General features: G+C 43.0%; 1 protein-coding gene across 1 annotated transcript in view; it reads right to left on the bottom strand.

Annotated features, from left to right (window-relative positions):
- Positions 1–7,499: 7,499 nt before the first annotated feature.
- dna2 (DNA replication helicase/nuclease 2) overlaps positions 7,500–23,747 on the bottom strand; it is a 100,664-nt gene continuing 84,416 nt past the window's right edge. The window contains exons 16-21 of the mRNA XM_078204796.1: positions 22,573–22,662; positions 22,300–22,486; positions 18,675–18,764; positions 11,094–11,279; positions 9,808–9,954; positions 7,500–8,689 (exon numbers count right to left, since the gene is read on the bottom strand). Of these exons, the coding sequence (XP_078060922.1) occupies positions 8,642–8,689; positions 9,808–9,954; positions 11,094–11,279; positions 18,675–18,764; positions 22,300–22,486; positions 22,573–22,662 (748 nt within the window). The 3' untranslated portion in view covers positions 7,500–8,641. The remainder of the gene's footprint in view (positions 8,690–9,807; positions 9,955–11,093; positions 11,280–18,674; positions 18,765–22,299; positions 22,487–22,572; positions 22,663–23,747) is intronic.

The following is a 23,747-nucleotide window of genomic DNA, read 5'->3' as shown; positions in this document are numbered from 1 at the left end:
CCTGATAGTTCCCCTAGAGTCCAGTGCGCACCAAACAGCATGGTGCAGATCCTTCTGCAGCCAGGAATTTTAAACAGCCCTGCGGCTTATAATGGAATTTACTTTGTCTGCGGTCACAGGGCATATCCTTGGTTACCCCATGATTGGACAGGGTCATGCTATCTAGGCTATGCTATTCCCTACATACACCACATCCCCACCCTAAAGGACCATCCTCGATGGAAGGGGGGTCTTTCCGTACCTGGGAATCCTTCTTCCTTCCCTGGGAGGGCTAGGATTACAGATGGGCGAACTCACAGCACGAGTGCAAAAAGAAGCTCGCATTCTGGAAGAAGTTGCTAATGCTACTGCGGAGGCTGTGGCAGAGGTAAACATTGAGCTGATAGCCCTTAGGACAGTAGCTCTACAGAACCGCCTAGTCTTAGATTATCTCCTTGCGAGTAAGGAAGGTACCTGTGCCTTAATAGGAACAGAATGCTGTACATACATTCCTGACGCCTCAGAGAACCTCACGAATTTAGTGGAACACATTCACAACGAAGTGACAAAACTATATGAGATCCCCAACAGCAGCTGGATGGATTGGCTCATGGGGGACATTTTTAATGCAGGGAGCCATGGTTCTAATTGGCATAATCATTGCTTGCTGTGTGCTGTCAGTCTGTATAAGTGCAATTTGTAAAGATTTTGTGCCCAGACTAACTGCTGTCGCCGCGTATTGCACCGAGACCCCTTCTCCACTGCAGCTCCACGACCACACTGCCCAGGCAGCGACAACATTTATTTAAAGACCGCCATGGAGATACCCCCAGCTGACACGCATCGTTGGAGCTCGGAGGAGCACGGATCACGCCAGGTCTGTCAACTGAGGAAAAGCAAAGACTCTTTGACGAACTACTGAACACCTTTTAAACACTCCGTAATCTCAACTAAGAAATCATCGGACTATTCAATCAAGATGGTGTACTCACTGGGGCGCAAGGACGGCACCCAGGAGCATGAGGAGGGGTTGAAGGGGGCGACCTTTATGCTTAAGATGACTTTTATGCTTAATATCATGGACATTTTTACGCGTGTATATCAAATTTATTTTAAAATATTGTCAACAGTTCACAGCAATGCGATGACTCATGGAGAGGCTCCTTGCACCCCCTAATCACTTCAGACAGCCTTAATCACTTTAGACTGCAAGCAGGGAAACACAGACAATAGCTCAACTGATTAGATTATGCAAGAAGCTCAAATCACAAAGGGAGCACTCCAGAAAGAGATCAGCCCAGGGGAAATGGGATCAGCTCCACCTAACTATAATGGCTGTTTTAATATCTTGCTATTGTGCCACTGCTTTGTGTTATTAGCAGGCACTGATCATGTAACTGGGAGTAAATGATGAGCCTATTACCATATGTTTGGCGCGAAGTCAAAACCCTATAAATTGTAAAGTGCACAATGGCCAGGCAGAGCAGTTGACGAGCAGCTGCCTCTCCCCAGGCCTGCGGTTTTGTTATTTTAAACAGACAATAAAATTTGTGTTGCCTTTTTGTACTGTACTCATGTCTGCTTGTCTTTCATGCTGGTAGGAAGCGAGAAAACTTCCCCTTACAGAATCATAGAAACGTTACATGCAGGAGGAGGCCATTCGGCCCATCGTGGCTGCACCGACAACAATCCCACCCAGGCCCTATCCCCCGAACCCCACATATTGGCCCTGCTAATTCCTCTAACCTACGCATCCTAAAGGGCAATTTAGCATGGCCAATGCACCTAACCCGCACATCTTCCTCCTTTCTAGAATAGTGGTGTTACTTTGCTATGCATATAAATGGTAAAAATCTAGATAACAAAGACACCTATGCCAGGCTCCTATTTATTGACTACAGCTCAGCCTTCAACACCATTATTCCTAGTAAAGAAAGCCCACCAACAACTCTATTTTCTCAGGAGGCTAAGGAAATTTGGCATGTCTATTACGACTCTCACCTTTACACATGCACCATAGAAAGCATTCTTTCTGGTTGTATTAGGTATGGCTCCTGCTCTGTCCAAGACCACAAAAAAAACTACAAAGGGTTGTGAACAAAACCCAGTCCATCACGCAAACTAGCCTCCCATCCATTGACTGTGTTTACACTTCCTGCTGATTCAGAAAAGCAGCCAGCATAATCAAGGACCTCACACACCCCGGACATTCTCTCTTCCACCTTCTTCCATTGGGGAAAAAAAGCCTGAGGACACATACCAATCGACTCAAGAACAGCTTCTTCCCTGCTGCCATCAGACTTTTGAATGGACCTACTTCGCATTAAGTTGATCTTTCTCCATACCCTAACTATGACTGTAACAGTACATTCTGCACCCTCTCCTTTCCTTCTTTATGAACAGTATGCTTTGTCTATTGTATGCAAGAAACAATACTTTTCACTGTATACTAATACATGTGACAATAATAAATCAAATCAAAACTATGTGGCGTAAGTACACCGACAGTGCTATTAGTGTGGAAGTTCTAGTATGGAAGTTCCAGAGTTGCTTATCTCTATCGCTTGCTGCTTATGCTGTTTCGCACTCGAGTAGTCCGATGTTCTAGCTTTACTAGAGTGGCACCTCAGTTTTAGGTATGCCTGGCATACCCTCCTGCACTCTTCATTGAATCAGGTTTGATCCGTCGGTGTGGAGGGGCCAGGACAGGTTGTTGGTGATCTGGACGCCTAGAAACTTGAAGCTCGCAACCATTTCCACTTTTTGGTAGAACTAACATAGGGGGGAGCTGTACAATAAATGGCAGAAGCATAAAGGGTGTAGATACGCAGAGGGACCTGGGTGTGCAAGTCCACAGATCCTTGAAGGTGACGTCACAGGTGGAGAAAGTAGTGAAGAAGGCATATGGCATGCTTGCCTTTATAGGACGGGGCACAGAGTATAAAAGTTGGGGTCTGATGTTGCAGTTGTATAGAACGTTGGTTCGGCCGCATTTGGAATACTGCGCCCAGTTCTGGTCGCCACACTACCAGAAGGACGTGGAGGCTTTAGAGAGAGTGCAGAGGAGGTTTACCAGGATGTTGCCTGGTATGGAAGGGCTTAGTTATGAGAGATTGGGTAAACTGGGGTTGTTCTCACTGGAAAGACAGAGGATGAGGGGGTGACTTAATAGAGGTGTATAAAATTATGAAAGGCATAGATAGGGTGAACGGTGGGAAGCTTTTTCCCAGGTCGGTGGTGACGTTCACGAGGGGTCATAGGTTCAAAGTGAGGGGGGTGGGGGGGGGAGGTTTAACACAGATATTAGAAGGACATATTTTACACAGAGGGTGGTGGGGGCCTGGAATGCACTGCCGGGCAAGGTGGTGGAGGCGGACACACTGGGAACATTTAAGACTTATCTAGATAGCCACATGAACGGAATGGGAATGGAGGGATACAAAAGAATGGTCTAGCTTGGACCAGGGAGCGGCGCGGGCTTGGAGGGCCGAAGGGCCTGTTCCTGTGCTGTATTGTTCTTCATTCATCCCCATTGATGTAGACAGGGTTATGTCCTCTGCTACGCTTTCTGAAGTTGATGACTATCTCCTTCATTTTGTTGACATTGAGGGAGAGATTATTGTCGTTGCACCAATGCACCGGATTCTCCATCACTTTCCTGAACTCTGTCTTGACATTGTTTGAGATCCAACCCACTATACTGTTGTCAATAGCAAACTTGAAAATGGAGTTGGAGTGGAATTTGGCCACAGTCATAAGTGTATAAGGAGTATAGTAAGGGTCTAAGGACACAGCCTTGTGGGACACCAGTGTTGAGGATAATTGTGGAGGTACTGTCATGCCTATCCTTACTGATTGCGGTCTGTGGGTTAGGAAGTCTAGGATCCAGTTGCAGAGGGAGGAGCCAAGCTTGAGGCCATGGAGTTTGGAAATGAATTTTGTTGGGATAATGTGTTGAAAGCTGAGCTGAGTCTGACATAAGTGTCCTTGTTATCCAGGTGTTCCAGGGTTGAGTGTAAGGCCAGGGAGATAGCGTCTGCTGTGGACTTGTTGCAGCAATTGGTGAATTATATTGGATCCAGGCAATCTGGGAGACCAGAGTTAGTGTGTGCCATGACTAACCTTTTGAAGCACTTCATAATGATGGATGTCAGAGCCACCAGGCGATAATCATTAAGGCATGCTGCCTGGCTTTTCTTTGGTACAGGGATGACAGTCATCTTCTTGAAGGAGGTAGGGCCCTCAGATCAGTGGAAGGAGGTTAAAGATGTCTGTGAATACCCCCACCAGCTCGTCTTTGCAGGATCTGAGTGCTTGTCCGAGCCAGTTGCTTTCCGTGGGTTAACATTCAAGGAGATCGATCTGATGTCTGCGACGGTGACCTCGGACATCAGTTCAGCCGAGGCTTCAAGGGCAGGTGACGTCCCCTTGCTGACCTCTTGCTCAAAATGGGTGTACAATCCATTGAGCTCATAGGGGAGGAATGCATTGTTACCGCCAATTCTACACACCTCTTGGGCATGTTGTATCTGTCCAATTCAGATACTTCAACCAGTTTCTTGATCAAAGTTTTACCCAGGTGCCTTTATTTATGAGAATGACAAAGTAGACACAGAAAAATAATGCAACAAACTTTATTAAATATAGTTAACCCGTAAATTATCCACAATGTATACAAGAAACACTCAGGATTCGGCTATACTACCTGTAAAGATAGCTTGGTAGGCTGTCGATCTGGTCCGAGAGTCCCTGTGGCTCATCTTCGCAAACATGATTCTCACTGGCCGTTTCTTCCTTCCCTGGTCCAGTCTGGGTCATTCCCCCATCTTGAGTCTTCGCTGCCAAGGTCTCCGGAAAATGTGGCCTGTTTTATCCCCCTGTGGCCTCGCGCTTTTTCCACCTGCCCTTGGCCTTCTGCCAATGGGGCCTCAGAAGGGAGGAGGTGGTTCTCAGCGCCCAATAGTCTAGTTGATAACTTGTTGACAGAACACCTGAGCCCTCCCTGGACACATTGGAGCCTGGCCCCATCTAGGCTGCAGACGGTAGCCGGTACATATCAAATAGGAGCGATGATCACTTGATGGGTTATCAGTAGGGCGGATCCAGACATGCCCCAGCAGCCTGTCAGAGTTCTGTATATTCAACTTTAGCCAGGTCCGATTTTTTGTGGGCTATTTGTTGGAACCGACTGTAGTTTACTTTAGAGTGCCCAATTCTTTAATTTCAAATGTCCAATTTTATTTTAGGCACAGCACCACAGGCACTTGTCAGCCCGTAGCTCCAACAATTTACTCGATACCACTTCTTTGTTGATTGTAATTTTCCTGAGTTCCTTCCCTTCCATTTCATGATTTGTAGCAGCTTCTGGGATGTTACTTGTTCCTCTCTTGTGAAGACTAATGCAAAATACCTGTTCAATTCATCAGTCATTATATCAATTCTTCAGACCCACTTTCTATTGGACCAATGCTCACTTTGTTAACCCTTTTAAAAATATTTATAGAAACTCTATCTGTTTTTATATTTCTGGCTAGCCATCTCACCTACTTTGTCCCCTCCTTATTAATATTTTGATCATCTCTGCTGTTACTTATATTCTACACAATCTTTTACCCTTCTACCTATCTTTGAGCAATTATATGCTTTTAAGTTTGATACTATCTTCAACCTTTCTAGTTAACCATGGTATGTCTGTCCCTTGAACTTTTCCTTACTCGCTGAAATATACCCTCAATGGTTTGCCACTGCATCTATATTGGCCTATCCCTTAACCTAATTTGCTCTGGTTTCATGCCCACACAATGCCCTAATTTCTGTTGGAAAACAGTCTCAGACCCACTGTTTTCTCATGTAAAATTAAATCATGTTATGGTCACTGTGACCAAGGGGCACCTTCACTATGAGGTCATTAATCCCATCTCATTGCACAAGTATGGTCTACTCTCTGGTTGGCTCCAGAACATGCTGTTCGAAGAAACTATTCTGGAAACAGGCTACCTTTGCCCTTCTAACTTTTCCAGTCTATATGTAGATTAAAATCTCCCATGATTATCACCATACTTTTCTGACAAGCCCCCATTATTTTTTCCTTTTGTGCTTCACCCCACCATAAATGATTTCTTTCCTTTACCATTTTCCTGAACTTAGGTCCTCCCTCTGTATTGTGCTAATATCATTAACTAACAGTCACCCCTCCACCTTTTCCTCACTTTCTGCCCTTCGTAAATGTCCTTTACGCTTCAATACTCAGGTCCCAATCCATGTTCTTCTCAAGGGTGAGGTGAGAGTTACTATCTTTGACATCAAGGCAGCATTTGACAGGGTACGGCATCAAGGAATCCCACCAAAACTGGAGTCAATGGGAGTGCGGGAAGTTCTCAACTGGTTGGAGACAAATCCACAACAAAGGACCTTCTGAGATGATTGGAGGTCAATCATCTCAGCCACATGGACCACAACAACTAGGTCCTCCACCTTTGGCTTCAAGTTGAGATAATTGGCTTACTTAATGCTAGGTAAAACTCCAGTACAAATTAGTCAGAATTTGTTACCATTTTCAGAGCACCAAAGAGCGAGGAAGAAACTATAAGATTTGCAGCAAGCAACAAAACATTAATAATTGGGGGCTTCAACTAACCTGTGGTAGACAGGATTAAGACAAAAGTTCGTGGTCAAAATAGAAGAAGCTCTTTGAAGAGCTAGGGGGCTCTGTTCCTGACAGGTAATTTGACTCCCCACATAAGCCCAGTCTGCAGGTACAACAGGTGATCAAGAAGGCAAATGGGATGTTGGCCTATATCGCGAGGGGGATAGAATATAAAAGCAGGGATGTCTTGATGCACCTGTACAGGGCATTGGTGAGGCCGCAGCTGGAATACTGTGTGCAGTATTGGTCCCCTTATATGAGGAAGGATATATTGGCATTGGAGGGAGTGCAGAGAAGGTTCACCAGGTTGATACCGGAGATGAGGGGTTTGGATTATGAGGAGAGGCTGAGGAGATTGGGTTTGTACTCGTTGGAGTTTAGAAGGATGAGGGGGGATCTTATGGAGACTTATAAGATAATGCGGGGGCTGGATAGGGTGGAGGCGGAGAGATTCTTTCCACTTAGTAAGGAAGTTAAAACTAGAGGACACAGCCTCAAAATAAAGGGGGGTCGGTTTAAGACAGAGTTGAGGAGGAACTTCTTCTCCCAGAGGGTGGTGAATCTCTGGAATTCTCTGCCCACTGAGGTGGTGGAGGCTACCTCGCTGAATATGTTTAAAGCGCGGATGGATGGATTCCTGATCGGTAAGGGAATTAAGGGTTATGGGGATCAGGCGGGTAAGTGGTACTGATCCACGTCAGATCAACCATGATCTTATTGAATGGCGGGGCAGGCTCGAGGGGCTAGATGGCCTACTCCTGCTCCTATTTCTTATGTTCTTATACCATACATCGTGTTCCCTTCCAAGGGATTCTCATTGTACAAAAGAAAAGACTGCTTCAATATAAAAATGAAAACTGACCATTTTAATTTTAACAACTTTTTATTGAAATTATAGTGAAGCTGCAGCATCAACCTGTGTCAAAATAGGTAAGTCAGCAGCTGTGGTATTTAATGGACAGGGAATCACTTAAATGGCAATTAGTTAACAACTTGCTGAGGAAGTCTTACCAATCTTGTATTATACAAATGTAGCACCACCCCCAATGCCAGGACAGCAGAAATAGCATTCCACACTGCACTAGACATACAGCTCCCCATTCCAGTGTCCTCCTCTTTCACTCCCACTATATGACAAGCATTTAACACATTCCTTATGTCCACTAGGCATAAAGGTACTGCAATGGTTGTGAAGGGTGGTCATTAAAATGAGCAACAATATGATTATGTTATGCAGGTAAAATGGGATGCATAGTTTGAATATATGTAGGCTGAGTGAAATCTACTAAAGACAGCCCAATCCCCTTTAAGTTCTGTAGTAACTACATTAACAACTAACTAGTTATCAAATTAGTTTCAAATCTTTGTGTTATTTTTAGGGAAGGATGTTACATTGCGTTACCACACAGTTTAGGGAATGTTACACGATGTTACGATACACTTTGAGGGGATATTACAATAATGATTGTCACAGTAATATATAGATCGAGGGTGTAGCACATTTTGTAGAATACATTTGGATGTTCCACATCAATATGATGCAGTGCAGAGTGTTACATTAATACCATGCCATTTGACTGAGGTGGGGGTTAGTTACAAATTAATACAATGCAGCTTGGGGCTGTGTCACATGTTAATATGATGTAATTAGGGATGTTAGTCATGTGATTCAGATTGGGCAGCGAGATGCATTTTGATGCAAAATAATTTTGAACTTGTGTCCAGTTAATTTTAAATGACCTGAGTAGTGATTTCACATGTTGGATATCTAAGTCAAGTTAAAGGAATTTAAACCTATTCAGAACTGACTAAACAATGCAAGAATTTCTGGTCAATTGATTTGAAGTTGTCTTTTGGAATTTGTCTGTCATGACAGACATAAATTGGACCAGAGTAGCGATGTTTATCCAGGAGGTAGATAGGGGTTCAGCAAAGACGCAAGTACATCCTTGTCATCGGTGTAAGCACTGAGCAGCAGCTCTCCCACATTCATATTACTGAGGAGGATGAATGCACTCACATCACAGCAGTGATTCTGTGCGCTCCAGGGAGAAGATCAATGATGTAAAGCTAGTTAAGGAAAAGGAAGAAATGTCAGAGCCCTGAATCGTGGAGAGTTTGAAGTTTATAGAATCGCTCAGCTGTTAAGTGAAATTAGCAATAAGTGATGACTAAGGTTTCCTGTGCATGAAGACGGTCAGTGGTTCGCAGTGTGCCCAAGCTGGAGCATGCAATCCTATGCACAAGCACCAGTCTTCCACCCAGCACTTGTGTTCATCCCACAGCATCTGAGTGGGCTCTTAGCACCTACAGATTACCCACGAAAGGACTTGAGGCAGTGGTTGGATGAAGGAGTGGCGATGCAATTTGAGCCACAAATTTATCATTAAACAATTACATAAAAACACAGTAGTACCTTCTTCCAGCTGTGCAAAAACTGACCTTACTTAAAGCACCCCCATGAAATTGAGACACAGTCACTCAGCTCTGTAAACTGGAGAGGTCAGTGCCCAGCCCCGTCTGCAGAATGGCTAAATGCCCCCCCATCACTGTCCATGTAGGCATGTAGCAGCTCCAATTTAATGCGAGATAATGTATTCAGAAAGGAAGAGGTAGAATGGTGTGGAGAAACAAATACTAAGTTGTGGTCCAGGCACACAACTCCTTGAAAGTGCAGATGTGCTATAAAAAAGCCACCAACATTTTTAGCTTTATAAATAGGGGTTAAAGAGGAAAAAACAAAGTGATTTGTACAACAGTTAGATGACTGCAGTTTTAAATGCCTTATAAGAGTATTAAAGATATAGACAATAGATTCACCAGGATGATAAAGGATGGCATGTTAGTTAAATGGAGAGAAACACGAGACATTTCCACTGGAGCAGGGAAAGCCATAACCTGCTCCTTCTATGAAACATTTTACATTTCACAGACCAGCAATTTCAGCCACCTGTCTGGGTGAGGTTGCTGATTAATGATAATGGAGCCCATGAGGAAGTGCAACTAGACTGTCCAAGGCATTCACAGAGGCCCTTATAATCAATCATAGTTGATTCTGTCTCATCAGTCTGGGTTCTCAGCGCAGTTCCCAAATGTCCAACCCATTCTAATGTCCAACTTCAATACTGGATTCCTTTATACATTCTTTATTTTAGCAACACATTATCGCTTGTAAAGGATATCATTTCTTGAGTCTTTAAGTGATCGAGTAATTTTTTAAGAGGAGCATATTGGCATATTGTTGGCATACATCCCATCATTACCAGCTTGTGCTTGGGTCGAGTCAGGGCTACGTTGAGTCTTCGCCAGTCCTTTAGTAACTCTCCAAGCTGTTAAGAAAGTTCAGATTCATGTAACATCCATTTCCTTGTGGATATATCAAGAACTGTATATGCATTTCAGATTAGTGTTTCATTCCCAATTATTATAATGATTTCTTGCTCAGATTTGAAGACAAATCTAAAGAAACATCACATTCACAATGCCTAGTCATGTCCATTCTTCTAATGATGTTTGGTTACATGCCTTCCACACTCGATTTCCAGCCCTGGGTATGATAACTGAATGTTACATCTTGATCACCCTACAGCCTATTAAACGATAAATGGAAATGAGGTTGAGGTGTTTCTTAATGCTTCTCCCAAATCTAACCAGTAGCTAACAGTTCTCAGCTTTGACACTTCCAAATTCAGTCTTCCTCAATCCACTGACATTCTTTACCTCACCTTTTTTTTTTCTGACTTCCCAATCACTGAAGCATAAGTTTGGTTTTCTCCTCTATGCCTTTTTTTTTAAAGAAGCATTTTGAAAATGCGCGTATGTCGAAGGCTTGGATTGTGCAGCCCAAACCTGTGAAGGCTTCACGGACATCTGTAACAGCATTTTTTGCTTCTGGATATAAGAAACAGCTTGTTGTCCCTTAATCCATTACATTCTTTCTTGTCTCCCGTTCTTAAAATTCGAATGGTCAAGCTTCCTCTAGACACCCAACATGTTCTTAGTGTGATAACCAAGAACCTGACCATCCTCCCAACTTCTCATCAACTTCCAGGAGCTCAAAACTCGAACTTAATTCTCAAATCAGCATCCTGATTGAATATTTCTCAATTCACTTGATCTTCCCTGTTACTCTTGCTGTATCAGCCCTGGGCATTCACCTGGCCTTTAAATAATTGTCCACAACTGCAAACCCCAAAAGGAATTTTAATTTGAGTCACTTCACCCCAGAGCATCCGTTAGAAGTTGGCAACCATTTCCATTCCAATGAAATAAGTCTACTTGAGGCGGACAGGAAATCAAACCAAAGGCATATTTGCACCCTTCAGCTCACATTAAAAATTGCAATTTTAGTTGATTTTCAAATAGGGTCTGATTTAAGACCGGATAGAAGTGAGAAATGAGAGCCTATCCTCTCTTGGTTTACAATATAGATTTGTAATAATACAGTAACAGGCATCACTTCACTTACCTTGCCCTCACTATTACTCCTAACAAAAGACACAATGATAACACTTTTGTCTCTCCCCTGGTATTTGTCCACCGTATTGACCTCAACAGCACTGAAGGCTTTGTCTCGCATCAGCACGGCTGAGATTGCTTTCAGCTGCTGTCTGTATGGTGCAATAACACCAATGTTACAGGGCTTGCATCCAACCTGTTTACAAAACAAACCCAACAGTTCAGGTCAGCCACACAAATATCAACCACAGCTTCCTTCTCACTTTATGAAAGCAGCCTATTGCCACTTCATCAAAATAACTTTGGCAATGAAGTAACACAACAATTTAGGGCGTTAGGTTATTTATAAAGTATTAAAACATTTAAATTGTATTACATTATTTAAAGAGTACTGAATGGATATTCATATCAGGTATCAGCTGTCTCAGGGTTCTGGTCAGAAGATTTTGGCATAAGTTCCACTGCAGAGACTCGAGTATATCATCAAGGCTAATACTCCATTGCAGTACTGAGGGGTGTGCTGCACTGTCAGAGGGGCAATCCCTCAAACAACATTACTAAAGCAAATTATCTGATCATCACATTGCCATTTCTGGGAGCAAATTGCCTGCCACCTGTCTACATTACAGTGACAACAACACTTAATTAATAATACTGCAAAGGCTTTAAACTCCTACGGTTATGAAAGGTGATAAATGGATACAAATGGATACAAGTCTTTCTTTTGTTCTGTTAAATATTTGATTACCCAATATCTTTGAGTAAAAATCAATCTCGCAAAAGTCAAACTAATGATTTTTGGCACAGAAAAACTAATTTTTCATCTACTTCATGTAAACACTGATCCTACTATTTCAGGAATCAAAGCCTGAAAATTTCAGAAGCAAAGTATATCATAGAATCCCTACAGTGCAGGAGGCAGCCATTTGGCTCATCGAACTTGCACCAACAACCACCCCACCCAGACCCCATCCCTGTAACCCCACGCATTTACCCTGCTAGTCCCCCTGATACTAAGGGGCAATTTAGCATGGCAAATCAACCTAGCCCACACATCTCTAGAGCGTGAGGGGAACCTGGAGCACCCGGAAGAAACCCAAACAAACAGGTACCAGACAGTGACCTGGGACCAGAATTAAAACCGGGTCCACGGCACTGAGACACAGCAGTGCTAGCCACTGTGCCACCCGCATCAAAAACTTCAATTTATTGTTCATTAAAAAAGTTACATTTACCATAATTTCTCCACTTTCTACTTGTCAATTAAGAAATGAAGAATGTAGATCTATTTTGAATTTGGTGAAGAAACTGACAAAGAGAAATTAACAGCACATATCCCCTAGCCGAGATATTTGAATCATCGATAGTCACGGGTGAGGTGCCTGAAGATTGGAGAGTGGCAAATGTTGTGCCTTTGTTTAAAAAGGGCTGCAGGGAAAAGCCTGGGAACTACAGGCCAGTTAGCCTCACATCTGTAGTGGGTAAATTGTTGGAAGGTATTTTGAGAGACAGGATCTACAGTCATTTAGAGATGCAAGGACTGATTAGGGACAGTCAGCATGGCTTTCTGAGTGGAAAATCATGTCTCACAAATTTGAGTTTTTTGGAGGGGTAACCAAGAAGGTAAATGAGGGCAGTGCAGTTGATGTTATCTACATGGACTTTAGCAAGGCCTTCTTGACAGAAGCCAGAGGGTGATTGTAGAGGGTTGTTTTTCAAACTGGAGGCCTGTGACCAGCAGTGTGCCTCAGGAATCAGTGCTGGGCCCACTGTTATTTGTCATTTATATTAATGATTTGGATGAGAATATAGGGGGCATGGTTAGTAAGTTTGCAGATGACACCAAGATTGGTGGCATGGTGGACAGTGAAGGTGGTTATCTAGGATTGCTGCGGGATCTTGATCAATTGGGCCAGTGGGCTGACGAATGGCAGATGGAGTTTAATTTAGACAAATGCGAGGTGATGCATTTTGGTAGATTGAACCAGAGTAGGACTTACTCAGTTAATGGTAGGGCGTTGGGGAGAGTTACAGAACAAAAAGAGATCATGGGGTACAGGTTCATAGCTCTTTGAAAGTGGAGTCACAGGTGGACAGAGTGGTGAAGAAGGCATTCGGCATGCTTGGTTTCATCGGTCAGAACATTGAATACAGGAGTTGAGACGTCTTGTTGAAGTTGTACAAGACATTGGTAAGGCCACACTTGGAATACTGTGTGCAATTCTGGTTACCCTATTATAGAAAGGATATTATTAAACTAGAAAGAGTGGAGAAAAGATTTACTAGGATGGTACCGGGACTTGATGGATTGAGTTATAAGGAGAGGCTGAATAGACTGGGGGTTTTTTCTCTGGACCGTAGGAGGCTGAGGGGTGACCTTATAGAGGTCTATAAAATAATGAGGGGTATAGACAAGGTAGATAGTCAATATCTTTTCCCAAAGGTAGGGGAGTCTAAAACTAGAGGGCATAGGTTTAAGGTGAGGGGGGAGAGATACAAAAGTGTCCAGAGGGGCAATTTTCTCACAGAGGCTGATGAATGTCTGGAACAAGCTGCCAGAGGTAGTAGTCGAGGCAGGTACAATTTTATCTTTTAAAAAGCATTTAGATAGTTACATGGGTACGATGGGTATAGAGGGATATGGGCCAAATGCATGCAATTCAGATTAGTTTAGGGTTTTTTAAAAAAAAGGGCAGCATGGACAAGTTGGGCCGAAGGACCTGTTTCCATGCTGTAAACCTCTGTGACTCTATATGGAAACAGAATGCAGAGGCCTGACTTCCAGAGCAAACATTAAATAAATGAACGCCTGGGCCTTGCGGCCTCAACCAACACCCGCCTCCTTCCTGGGAAGTGGAAGGGAGACTCAGGCCTTTTGAATGTCGACTCACTGCACAAATCCCTAGATCTAGGGTTGGGAACCATTAGACTGACATTTTCAAACACTGCCACCTTTTCCTTCCCTTCTTCCAGCCCAAGCAGTGTTAGCCCTGCGAGCACTAAGTCAACCAAGTCTGGTCTTTAAAAAGAGAGAGAGAGACGAGAATCATAGAATCCCTACAGTGCAAGAGCAGGCCATTCAGCCGATCGAGTCTGCACCAACAACGATCACACCCAGGCCCTATCCCTGTAACCCCAAGTATTTTACCCACTAATCCCCCTGAGACTAAGGGGCAATTTAGCATGGTTAATCAGCCTAGCCTGCACATCTTTGGACTGTGGGAAGAAATCAGAGCACCCGGAGGAAACCCACACAGAACGGGGAGAACATGTAAACTCCACACAGTCGCCCTAGGCCGGACTTGAACCCGGGTCCCTGGGGCTGTAAGGCAGCAATGCTGCCTTGTCACCCTGGTTGGTGTGAGCACTGCTCTGCCCATTACCTTGCAGATTCTTTTCACACCCATGTTAATTATATTGGTGTTTTATTTGAAAGCAAACCTCTCAAAATATTAGTACGAAGTCTCAACACCAGGTTAAAGTCTCAACAGGTTTATTTGGAATCACGAGCTATCGGAGCGCTGCTCCTTCATTAGCATCTTACAGTGCCCACCTAGTGCAACGTCGGCTTCTCCATCTCAAAATATTAGCAGTGTAAAAGTCAATCTCTTAACTTTTTGAGGGAAAATGGTCTACAAAATTTTACTTTTATAGGCGTATATATGATAATTACTTTAATCAGATTATCTAAAGAAACTGCTTAATGCTTCAAATTACTGATGCAATTATTTACATTACCCGTTATATCAAAGTTACCCAAAGTACTCCAGCTGAAATTGAAAGGGTTGTTAGACAGAAAGCAAGATGGCAATTTTGTAAAATGCAAGAGAAAACAAGTAAATTAAGTTTTATGGTTAGATTTTAACCAAGTCAGCTTAAATGAGAGGAAACAGACTGTTGTCAGCCAAGGAGTGCCACATGTTAAGACATATTGGCCAGAGTTTTGTGTCTTAGTCTCTCACTCCAATGTAACACACGAGCACAATCCTATCTTTACATAACATCTGGACAAGAACATCATTCAGGAGTGGAGACTCTGGATGAATGATTTTTCATTGTACAGAAGCACTGTGAACAATTGTGGTGGAAGCAGCTAACAAACCAGAGGTGAAGTACTGGATCTTCCTGATCTGGCTTTTGCTACCAAATAAACCTGGTGTTGTTAAACTTCTTACTGTGTCTTCCTGATCTGCACAGCTCAGTTTAACATACTGTAGTCACCTAAGGAGCCAAACTCCAGAGTTTGGGAGAAATACTGACTGTGTATAATGCACAGAAAATGAACTAGCTTCTGTTAAATCAGTAACCACCGTGGAACAAACCTAGAGGCACATTTTGCAAAAGTTGGACATAAGATCCACATCACTCGGGAGACTGCATTATTTACACAAGCTAAGGAACCAAAAAGAAATAAATTGCTACACCATGCCACAGTCCTGTGGGGATCTAAATGAACCAAATAAGCATAGCCAGCAAGGATCAGAGCATCATCCCATGTGTGCACATGCTTACCACACACTGCAAATACACTTGCTCATAAATATAAAAAAAAACAGAAACAGGAGTCTTCCATTCAGCCTCTTGAGTTTGCTCTGCTATTCAACACAATGATGGCTGAACTTCTATTTCAACTCTACTTTCCCCTCCTAGCCCCATATCCCTTGATTCCCTTAAGTGCCCAAAAATCTGTCAAAGTCTGCCTTGAACATACTCAACAACTGAGCATCAACAGCCTTCCGGAGTGGAGACTTCCAAAGGCTCAAAGTATTAAATTTCTCCCCATCTCAGTCCTAAATGGCTCACACCTTATCCCAAGACTGACCCTAGACTTTTCAGAGGAATACAGCATCTCAGCATCCACCCATTCAAGCCCTTGAAGAATATGTTTTAGTGAAAACATCTCTCATTCTTTTAAACTCTAAAGAATTGTACTCAATCTCTGCTCAGATGACAGTCTTCTCATCCCAGGAATAGTCTGGTGTGGCAAGTGGCCAACAGCCTAAGCAACTAGGCCCAAAATAAATTTGGACATTTTACATTAACACAGCTCAACCGCTTCTACAGGCAAGGTCTGATGGAATGCAGACAAAGTTACCACAGGTCAATAGCCAATAGGGACCAGGGGTGCTTGATCTGAACAATGGGAGAGTCGCTATGACCCGAAGCCCATCAAAAGGCACTCAACAGGAGAAATGGTAAATGGTCAGCCAGACTCCATGGCACCATATCTTGAAAGGAGATATGTGCACCCAGGACACTTAGGAAATGGACCCTTAGGATGACTTGGCCTAACCTTATTGGGTGCTGTGATCCCATTGACTGAAAAACAGACAACGGGTCGGAGAGGGAGATAAAGACAGACATCTGGAGATGACCCCAGGGAAGACTCATTTGGCCTGCTACAACCCACGACGTGGAGATGCCGGCGTTGGACTGGGATAAACACAGTAAGAAGTTTAACAACACCAGGTTAAAGTCCAACAGGTTTATTTGGTAGCAAAAGCCACACAAGCTTTCAGAGCTCCAAGCCCCTTCTTCAGGTGCTACCCACGACAACAGATAAGGGCATGAGATCCACCTTCACAGCAAGAAGGCCTTGAGTTCATCCATCGATGTGAGCTCAGTGAATTGAATCCAACAGCCCGGTCAAAGTTTACCAGAGTGTAGTATAAGTGTTTTCTAGGCAGTGAGCCTAGTTTGGGGAAAAGTTAATTTATTGTGTAAGAGTTGTTTCTTTAACTTGCAAGTGTTTGACTCAAATTAAAATCACTTGGATAAACGCGTTTTTGACTAATAAACTAGTTGAAGGGTGTGTATAGAATATTTTAGAGGCAACACTGGCAGCATTTGTGAAGAGAGTAACGGATTAAACGTTTGAGGCGGATGATCTTTATTAGAATGTTTCAGTTCTAATGAAAGGTCATTGGCATAAACATTAACTCTGTTCCTCTCTCCACAGATGCTGCCTGATCTGTTTGATTTCCAGCATTTCCTATTTTATTTCAGCTTCCCAGAATCCATATAATTTTGCTTTTCTATTAGTGCTCTGATCTAAACTGGGTACCTTTGTAGCAACATCTTCTGACTTATTCTTCAATCCTAAAGGCTAACTTACCATCTGTCTTCCTGTTAGCCGCTGTACCTGGATATTAAGTTCTTGTGATATGTAGGACACCCAAATCCCTCTGGATACTAAGATTTAGTAGTTCCTCTTAAAACATTATTTTTTTCATTTATTCTAAAGTGGATTATTTCACGTTTATTTGTATTATAACCCCATCTGTCACCTTGAACAATTACTTTACCTGTCTACATTCCTCTTCAATTTCTTTGCAAGCTTCCTCATAGCTTACTTTCCCATTTAGTTTTATAAGGTTAGCAAACCTGGATACATTATACTCAGTCTCCCCATCAAAGTCGATCTTACAGATAGTAAATCTGTGAAGCAACCAAGTAGTTACACCTTGCCACCCTGAAAATGACCCATGTATTCCTATTCTCATTCTGTTAACCAATCCTCTATCCACTCCTAATGCCATAAACCTTAATCCTGAGCAACAACCTTTCATCTGGCACCATCTTAAATGTATGCTGAAAATCTAAATAGATTCCTGCCACAAGTTCCCCTTTTAATTCACCTTGCTAGTTACAATCTTCAATAATTCTACTAAGTTTGTCAAAGACTGTTTCATTCTCATAAAACAATGCTGACTCTGTCAAATCATAGTTATTTTCTAAGTGCCCTGTTTCTGTGTCCTTAAGAATAGATTTAAACATTTTGCCTACTAATGTTAGCCTAACTGGCTAACAGCTCCCCAATTTTTCTCCCTCCTTTTTTAAATTGCAGGCTGATATTTGCTATTTTCTAATTCATTGGGACCATTCCAGAAATGAGAAAATTTTGAAATCCAACCTGTGCATTCACTATCTCTGAATCTTTGAGAGTCCTGGGGTGAAGGAAATCAGGCCTCTGGGTATTTTCCACATTTCAATCCCATTAATTTCTCCTGTACTTTCCCTTTGCTAATATTAATTACTCTCAGGTTCATCACTTTCATTGGAAATTTGGTTCCCCACAATTTCTTGAATCTTCTGAGTCCTCTATTGTGAAGACAGACACAAAATAATTGTGTAATGTTTCTGCCATGTCCTTACCCCATGATAATTTCCCATGTCTCTATCTCTAAGGGACCCACATATTTACATTCACTATTCTCTTCCTTTTTACATACTAAGAAAATCCCTTGCAATGTGTATTTTTATATTTCTTTCAAGTTTGCTCTCTCTATTGATTTCTTGGTCACTGATTCAATTTCCAACCCTGCATACCCTCGCTCACTAAATACTTACAGACATACTACAGTTTCCAACAAGCTTTAATTAAATTGGGACATCACAAGTACCTCAACTCACTCAATTCTGTTTGACCAATCATAAACCTGAGAAGACATTCAACGTTGTGCAAAAAACATTAACGGAAACTTGTGAACACTGATTGCCTTTTTTGTCAAGAGTGCTTTTAGCTTCACTATTTCACAGTAGCACTGATGAGTGTGATGCACGCAGTTCCTTCACAGCCAGACACATATACCTTAAGCAGCACTGTCGTCAGGCAGTACACCAGCTCAGCTTCGGTCAGGTTACTCAGTCCACATTGTTCGTCTGTCTCTGGGGCCGGTACCTTGCGAATAAGGCAAACACATCAGGACCCAAATGAAATGCACTGTTCAGATAACTGGTAACAAATGCTATTCAATAGACAGAGGATATAACCCACACATAACACTTTAAACATAATAAAACATCCCAAGGCATTTCCAGGGAACATCATGCAGCAACATTTGACACTGAGCCACATAGTATGAGGGGCAGATGCCCAAAAGCTTGGTCAAAGAGGTAGGCTTTGAGGAGTGTCTTAAGGGAGAAAAGACAGATGAATAGGTGTAGGAAGGGAATTCCAGAGCCTGGGACTAGATAGCTGAAGCACAGTCACCAATGGCTGAGGGACCTAAATTGGGGATTCTCAGAATTAGTTGCGAGCAGACATAAGTTAATAAGATATAGGCCCATCGAGTCTGCTCCGCCATTTGAACATGACTGATACGCTCCTCATCCCTACTTTCCTGCCTTCTGCCCATAACCCTTCAACCCATTACCAATTAAAAATCTGTCTAACTCCTCCTTAAATTTACTCACTGTCCCAGCATCCACTGCACTTTGGGGTAGCGAATTCCACAGATTCACAACCATTTGGGAGTAGTTTCTCCTCAATTCTGTTTTAAATTTGCTACCCCTTATCCTAAGACTATGACCTCTCGTCCTAGAATACCCCACAAGAGGAAGCATCCGCTCCACGTCTACTTTATCCAAAGGGGTGGCACGGTGGCAAGCACAGCTGCCTCACAGCGCCAGGAACCTGGGTTCGATTCCCAGCTCGGGTCACTGGCTGTCTGGAGTTTGCACGTTCTCCGTGTCTGCGCGAGTTTCCTCCAGGTGCTCCGGTTTCCTCCCACAGTCCAAAAGATGTGCTGCTTAGGTGCATTGGCCATGCTAAATTCTCCCTCAGTGTACCCGAACAGGCGCTGGAGTGTGGCAACTCAGGGATTTTCACACTAACTTCACTGCAGTGTTAATGTAAGCCTCCTTATGACTAATAAACTTTACTTTTATCATCTTGTATACCTCAATTTGATCTCTCCCTCATTCTTCTAAGTTCCAGAGAGTATAGGCCTAAACTGTTCAATCTTTCATACGACAAACCCCTTAAAGACCATAAAACACAGGAGCAAAATTAGGCCACTCGGCCCATCGAGTCTGCTCTGCTTTTCAATCATGGCTGATATTTTTCTCATCCCCATTCTCCTGCCTTTCCCCCAAAACCCCTGATTCCCTTATCAATCAAGAACTTATCTATCTCTGTCTTAAAGACACTCAATGACCTGGTCTCCACAGCCTTCTGCGGCAAAAGGTTCCACAAATTCACCATTCTCTGGCAGAAGAAATTCCTAATCTCTGTTTTAAAGGATCGTCCCTTTAGCCCGAGGTTGTGCCCTTTGGTTCTACCTTCTGGTTCTACTTTTTCCTACTAGTGGAAACATTCTCTCCATGTCCACTCTATCCAGGCCTTGCAGTATCCTGTAAGTTTCAATAAGATCTCCCTTCATCCTTCTAAACTCCAACGAGTACAGACGCAGAGTCCTCAACCGTTCCTCATGCGACAAGCTCTTCATTCCAGAGATCATTCTTGTGAACCTCCTCTGGACCCTTTCCAAGGCCAGCACATCCTTCCTTAGATACGGGGCCCAAAACTGCTCACAATACTCCAAATGGGGTCTGACCAGAGCCTTATACAGCCTCAGAAGTACAAGCCTGCTCTTGTATTCTAGCCTCTCGACATGAATGCTAACATTGCATTTTCCTTCCTAACTGCCGACTGAACCTGCATGTTAACCTTAAGAGAATCATGAACAAGGACTCCCAAGTCCCTTTGTGTTTCTGATTTCCTGAGCATTTTCCCATTTAGAAAATAGTCAATGCCTCTATTCCTCCTTCCAAAGTGCATAACCTCACACTTTTCCATATTGTATTCCATCTGCCACTTCTTTGTCCGCTCTCCTAACCTGTCCAAGTCCTTCTGCAGCCCCCTGCTTCCTCAATACTACCTGTCCTTCTACATATCTTTGTATCATCTACAAACTTAGCAACAGTGCCTCCAGTTTCTTCTTTCAAATCGCTAATGTACATTGTGAAAAGTTGTGTTCCCAGCACTGACCCGAGGCACACCACGAGTCATCAGCTGCCATCCTGAAATAGACCCCTTTTTCCCCACTCTCTGCTTTCTGCCAGTCAGCCAATCCACTATCCATGCCAGGATCTTACCCTTAACACCATGGGCACTGAACTTATTTAACAGTCTCCGATGCATTACTTTGTCAAAGGCCTTCTGGAAATCTAAATAAATCCCATCCACTGGTTCTCCTTTATCTAACTTCCTTGTTACCGCCTCAAAGAATTCTAACAGATTTGTCAGACACGACCTCCCCTTGACAAAGCCGTGCTAACTCAGTCCTATTTTATCATGCACTTCCAAGTACTCCGTGATCTCATCTTTAATCTCTTGAATCAATCAATCTAGTGAACCTCCTCTGAACTGCCTCCAATGCCACTACATCTTTCCTCAAATAAGGGAACCAAAACTGTGCACAATGCTCCAGGTGCAGCCTCACCAATGCCTTGTATAGTTGCAACAATACTTCCTTATCTTTATATTCTATTCCTTTAGCTATAAATGTCAACATTCCATTCGCTTTCTTTATTATCTTCTGTACCTGCATGCTAGTTTTCTGTGACGCCTGAACGAGGACACTCAAATCCCTTAGCATTGGAACACCCTGAAGTCTCTTCCCATTTTTCCCACCAAAATGCATGACTTCACTCTTATCCATGTTAAACTCCTTCTGCCACATTTTGGCCCACTCTCCTAACCTATCTATATCTATTTGTACGGTTATTTCCTCATTACTGTCCTGCCTATTTTTGTGTCATCTGCAAATTTGGCTATAGAGCCTTCTATCCCTGTATCCAAGTCATTGATATAGATTGTAAATAGCTGGGGGCCAAGGACCGAACTCTGTGGCACCCACTAGTTACTTCTTGCCATCCAGAAAAAAAAACATTTATCCCAACTCTCTATCTTCGGTCCATCAGCCAGTCACCTATCCAAGATAATAAATTGCTCTAATCCCATGTGCTCTAACCTTGTGAATTAAACTTGTCTGCGGCACCTTATCAAATGCCTTCTGAAGGTTGTGGAGCTGGATCAGATTACAGAATGGTAAAGGACAATGGGATTAGAGAGATGCTGACAATAGATTTAAAGGATGGCAGGAAAATGGAGTTGAGGATTATCACATCAAATCAGCCATGAGCAGACTCGATGGGCCGAATGGCCTACTATTGCTCCAACGTCTTATGGTAGAAGGGAGGCGAGTTTGAACAGAGGACTGGGAGAGGTTAGCTGGAATGGGGGACGTTTCAGGATAGGAATAGTTAGGTGGGCTCTGAGCATCTGCCCTGCTGAATTAGATGGATTCCAGACATAGGCATGTGAATACCTTTGAGTGTCATGGATGCCATTGTTGGTTTAGGTACAGAACAGTACACTATAACTGAAAGGCTTGTGGGCTACATGGCTGCAGAACTGAAGATTACCTCACCTTTTCGGTGTTAAGGAAACAAACAGGTTTATTTGGCTCCAGAGCTTCTTGTAACCAGGTATCTTGCAGGCCGAGTATGGCCAGCTCACTCCACTTGGGCAGCTGTAATGTTGCAGTTGCTACTTGTTCTGAGCCACATACCAGCTTTCCCTCATATATGAGCTTGTTGCTGAGTGACATAATTGTACTGTGAAGATTAATAAAGGATTGAAATGATTATGGGACAGTAAAATTCACTTGTAACAAATCAAGTGTTGTATTCAAAACAACTACCTGTTCATTCTGTACTGAACATTCAGCTGAACGACCGCAAGAGAATTTTGCTCCAGATGCTTAAACAAACTCTCATCCATTCCCAGAGCTCTGTTGACACAAAATGCATTAAATTAGCAGTGTGTGGATGTGGTGTGTGCAGCTGTGGATACCATGTTCATGTGTTTGTGGGTATGATGTGTTGGTTTGCAGGTGTGGGCACGGGTGTGTTTATATGTGCATGCATGCGTGTGCGTGCAACTGTGGACAGTGTGTAGGTGGGCAGGGGGGACATGAGGGCACATGGCACACTGGAACAGGAGAGGGATCAGTTATACAACTGGTTACATTCTAATAAATACACAAAACTCACGGGGTTGCAACTCCATGAAAACTGGCCTTTCTTGGAGAACTTAAAATTAGAACAGAAACTGTTGTGAGGGGATGTCACTGCAGTGAGCTCGGAAATTCTGCTGAGCCTCCCACTGTAAGAGATCATCCCAAACTGAAAAAAGTGTGACTGGTTAAATAATCAAATTCTTGTCTGACTGACTGGCGACACAGTGGATAGCACTGCTGCCTCACAGCGCCAGAGACCTGATTCGATTCCTGAACGGGATGCTCTTTCAGAGAGTCGGTGCAGACTCAATGGGGTGTAGGGGTTCTATGAATGTATTCAGTTAGAGCAATGCTCCTGTTAAGTTGCAGTGGTGCACAGACCATGCTGTGATAAATCAAGTATGGGAAAATTTAAAGGGACAGTGCACAAAAGAAATAGGCCACATACAACAATCAAATTTTAAAGAGAACATTGGCTGTAGGGAGTAACTGGTATAAACAAGAAACTGATAACCAGCAAAAACTACCTAGCATGTTTGATTTTCTCACAAAACTACAAGTCAAAGTGAAGTTGTCCTGGAAAACTACAAAACTTATTTCCTCTTGATCAATGAAGAGATACACAAAGTACTGATTCAGTATCTCAGCCATAGCCTCTGCTAGCCTTTAACACCTTATCCCCTAATCGGCCTCACCTTTCCTTTGACGAACCTTTTATTTATAGGTTTGTAGAAGACTTAAATGTTTCCTTCTACACTACCTGTAGGTCTTTTCTCTTTGTCCCTTGTTCCCGTTTTCAGATCTCTACTTTCTCGGTTTGCCTTTATTCTCTATTGTATCACAAAACTTAAATTTAT

Source organism: Mustelus asterias, unplaced genomic scaffold (genome assembly GCF_964213995.1).
Source record: "Mustelus asterias unplaced genomic scaffold, sMusAst1.hap1.1 HAP1_SCAFFOLD_451, whole genome shotgun sequence".
In the NCBI taxonomy this organism is placed as follows: domain Eukaryota; kingdom Metazoa; phylum Chordata; class Chondrichthyes; order Carcharhiniformes; family Triakidae; genus Mustelus; species Mustelus asterias.
This window is presented reverse-complemented; position numbering and strand designations above follow the sequence as displayed.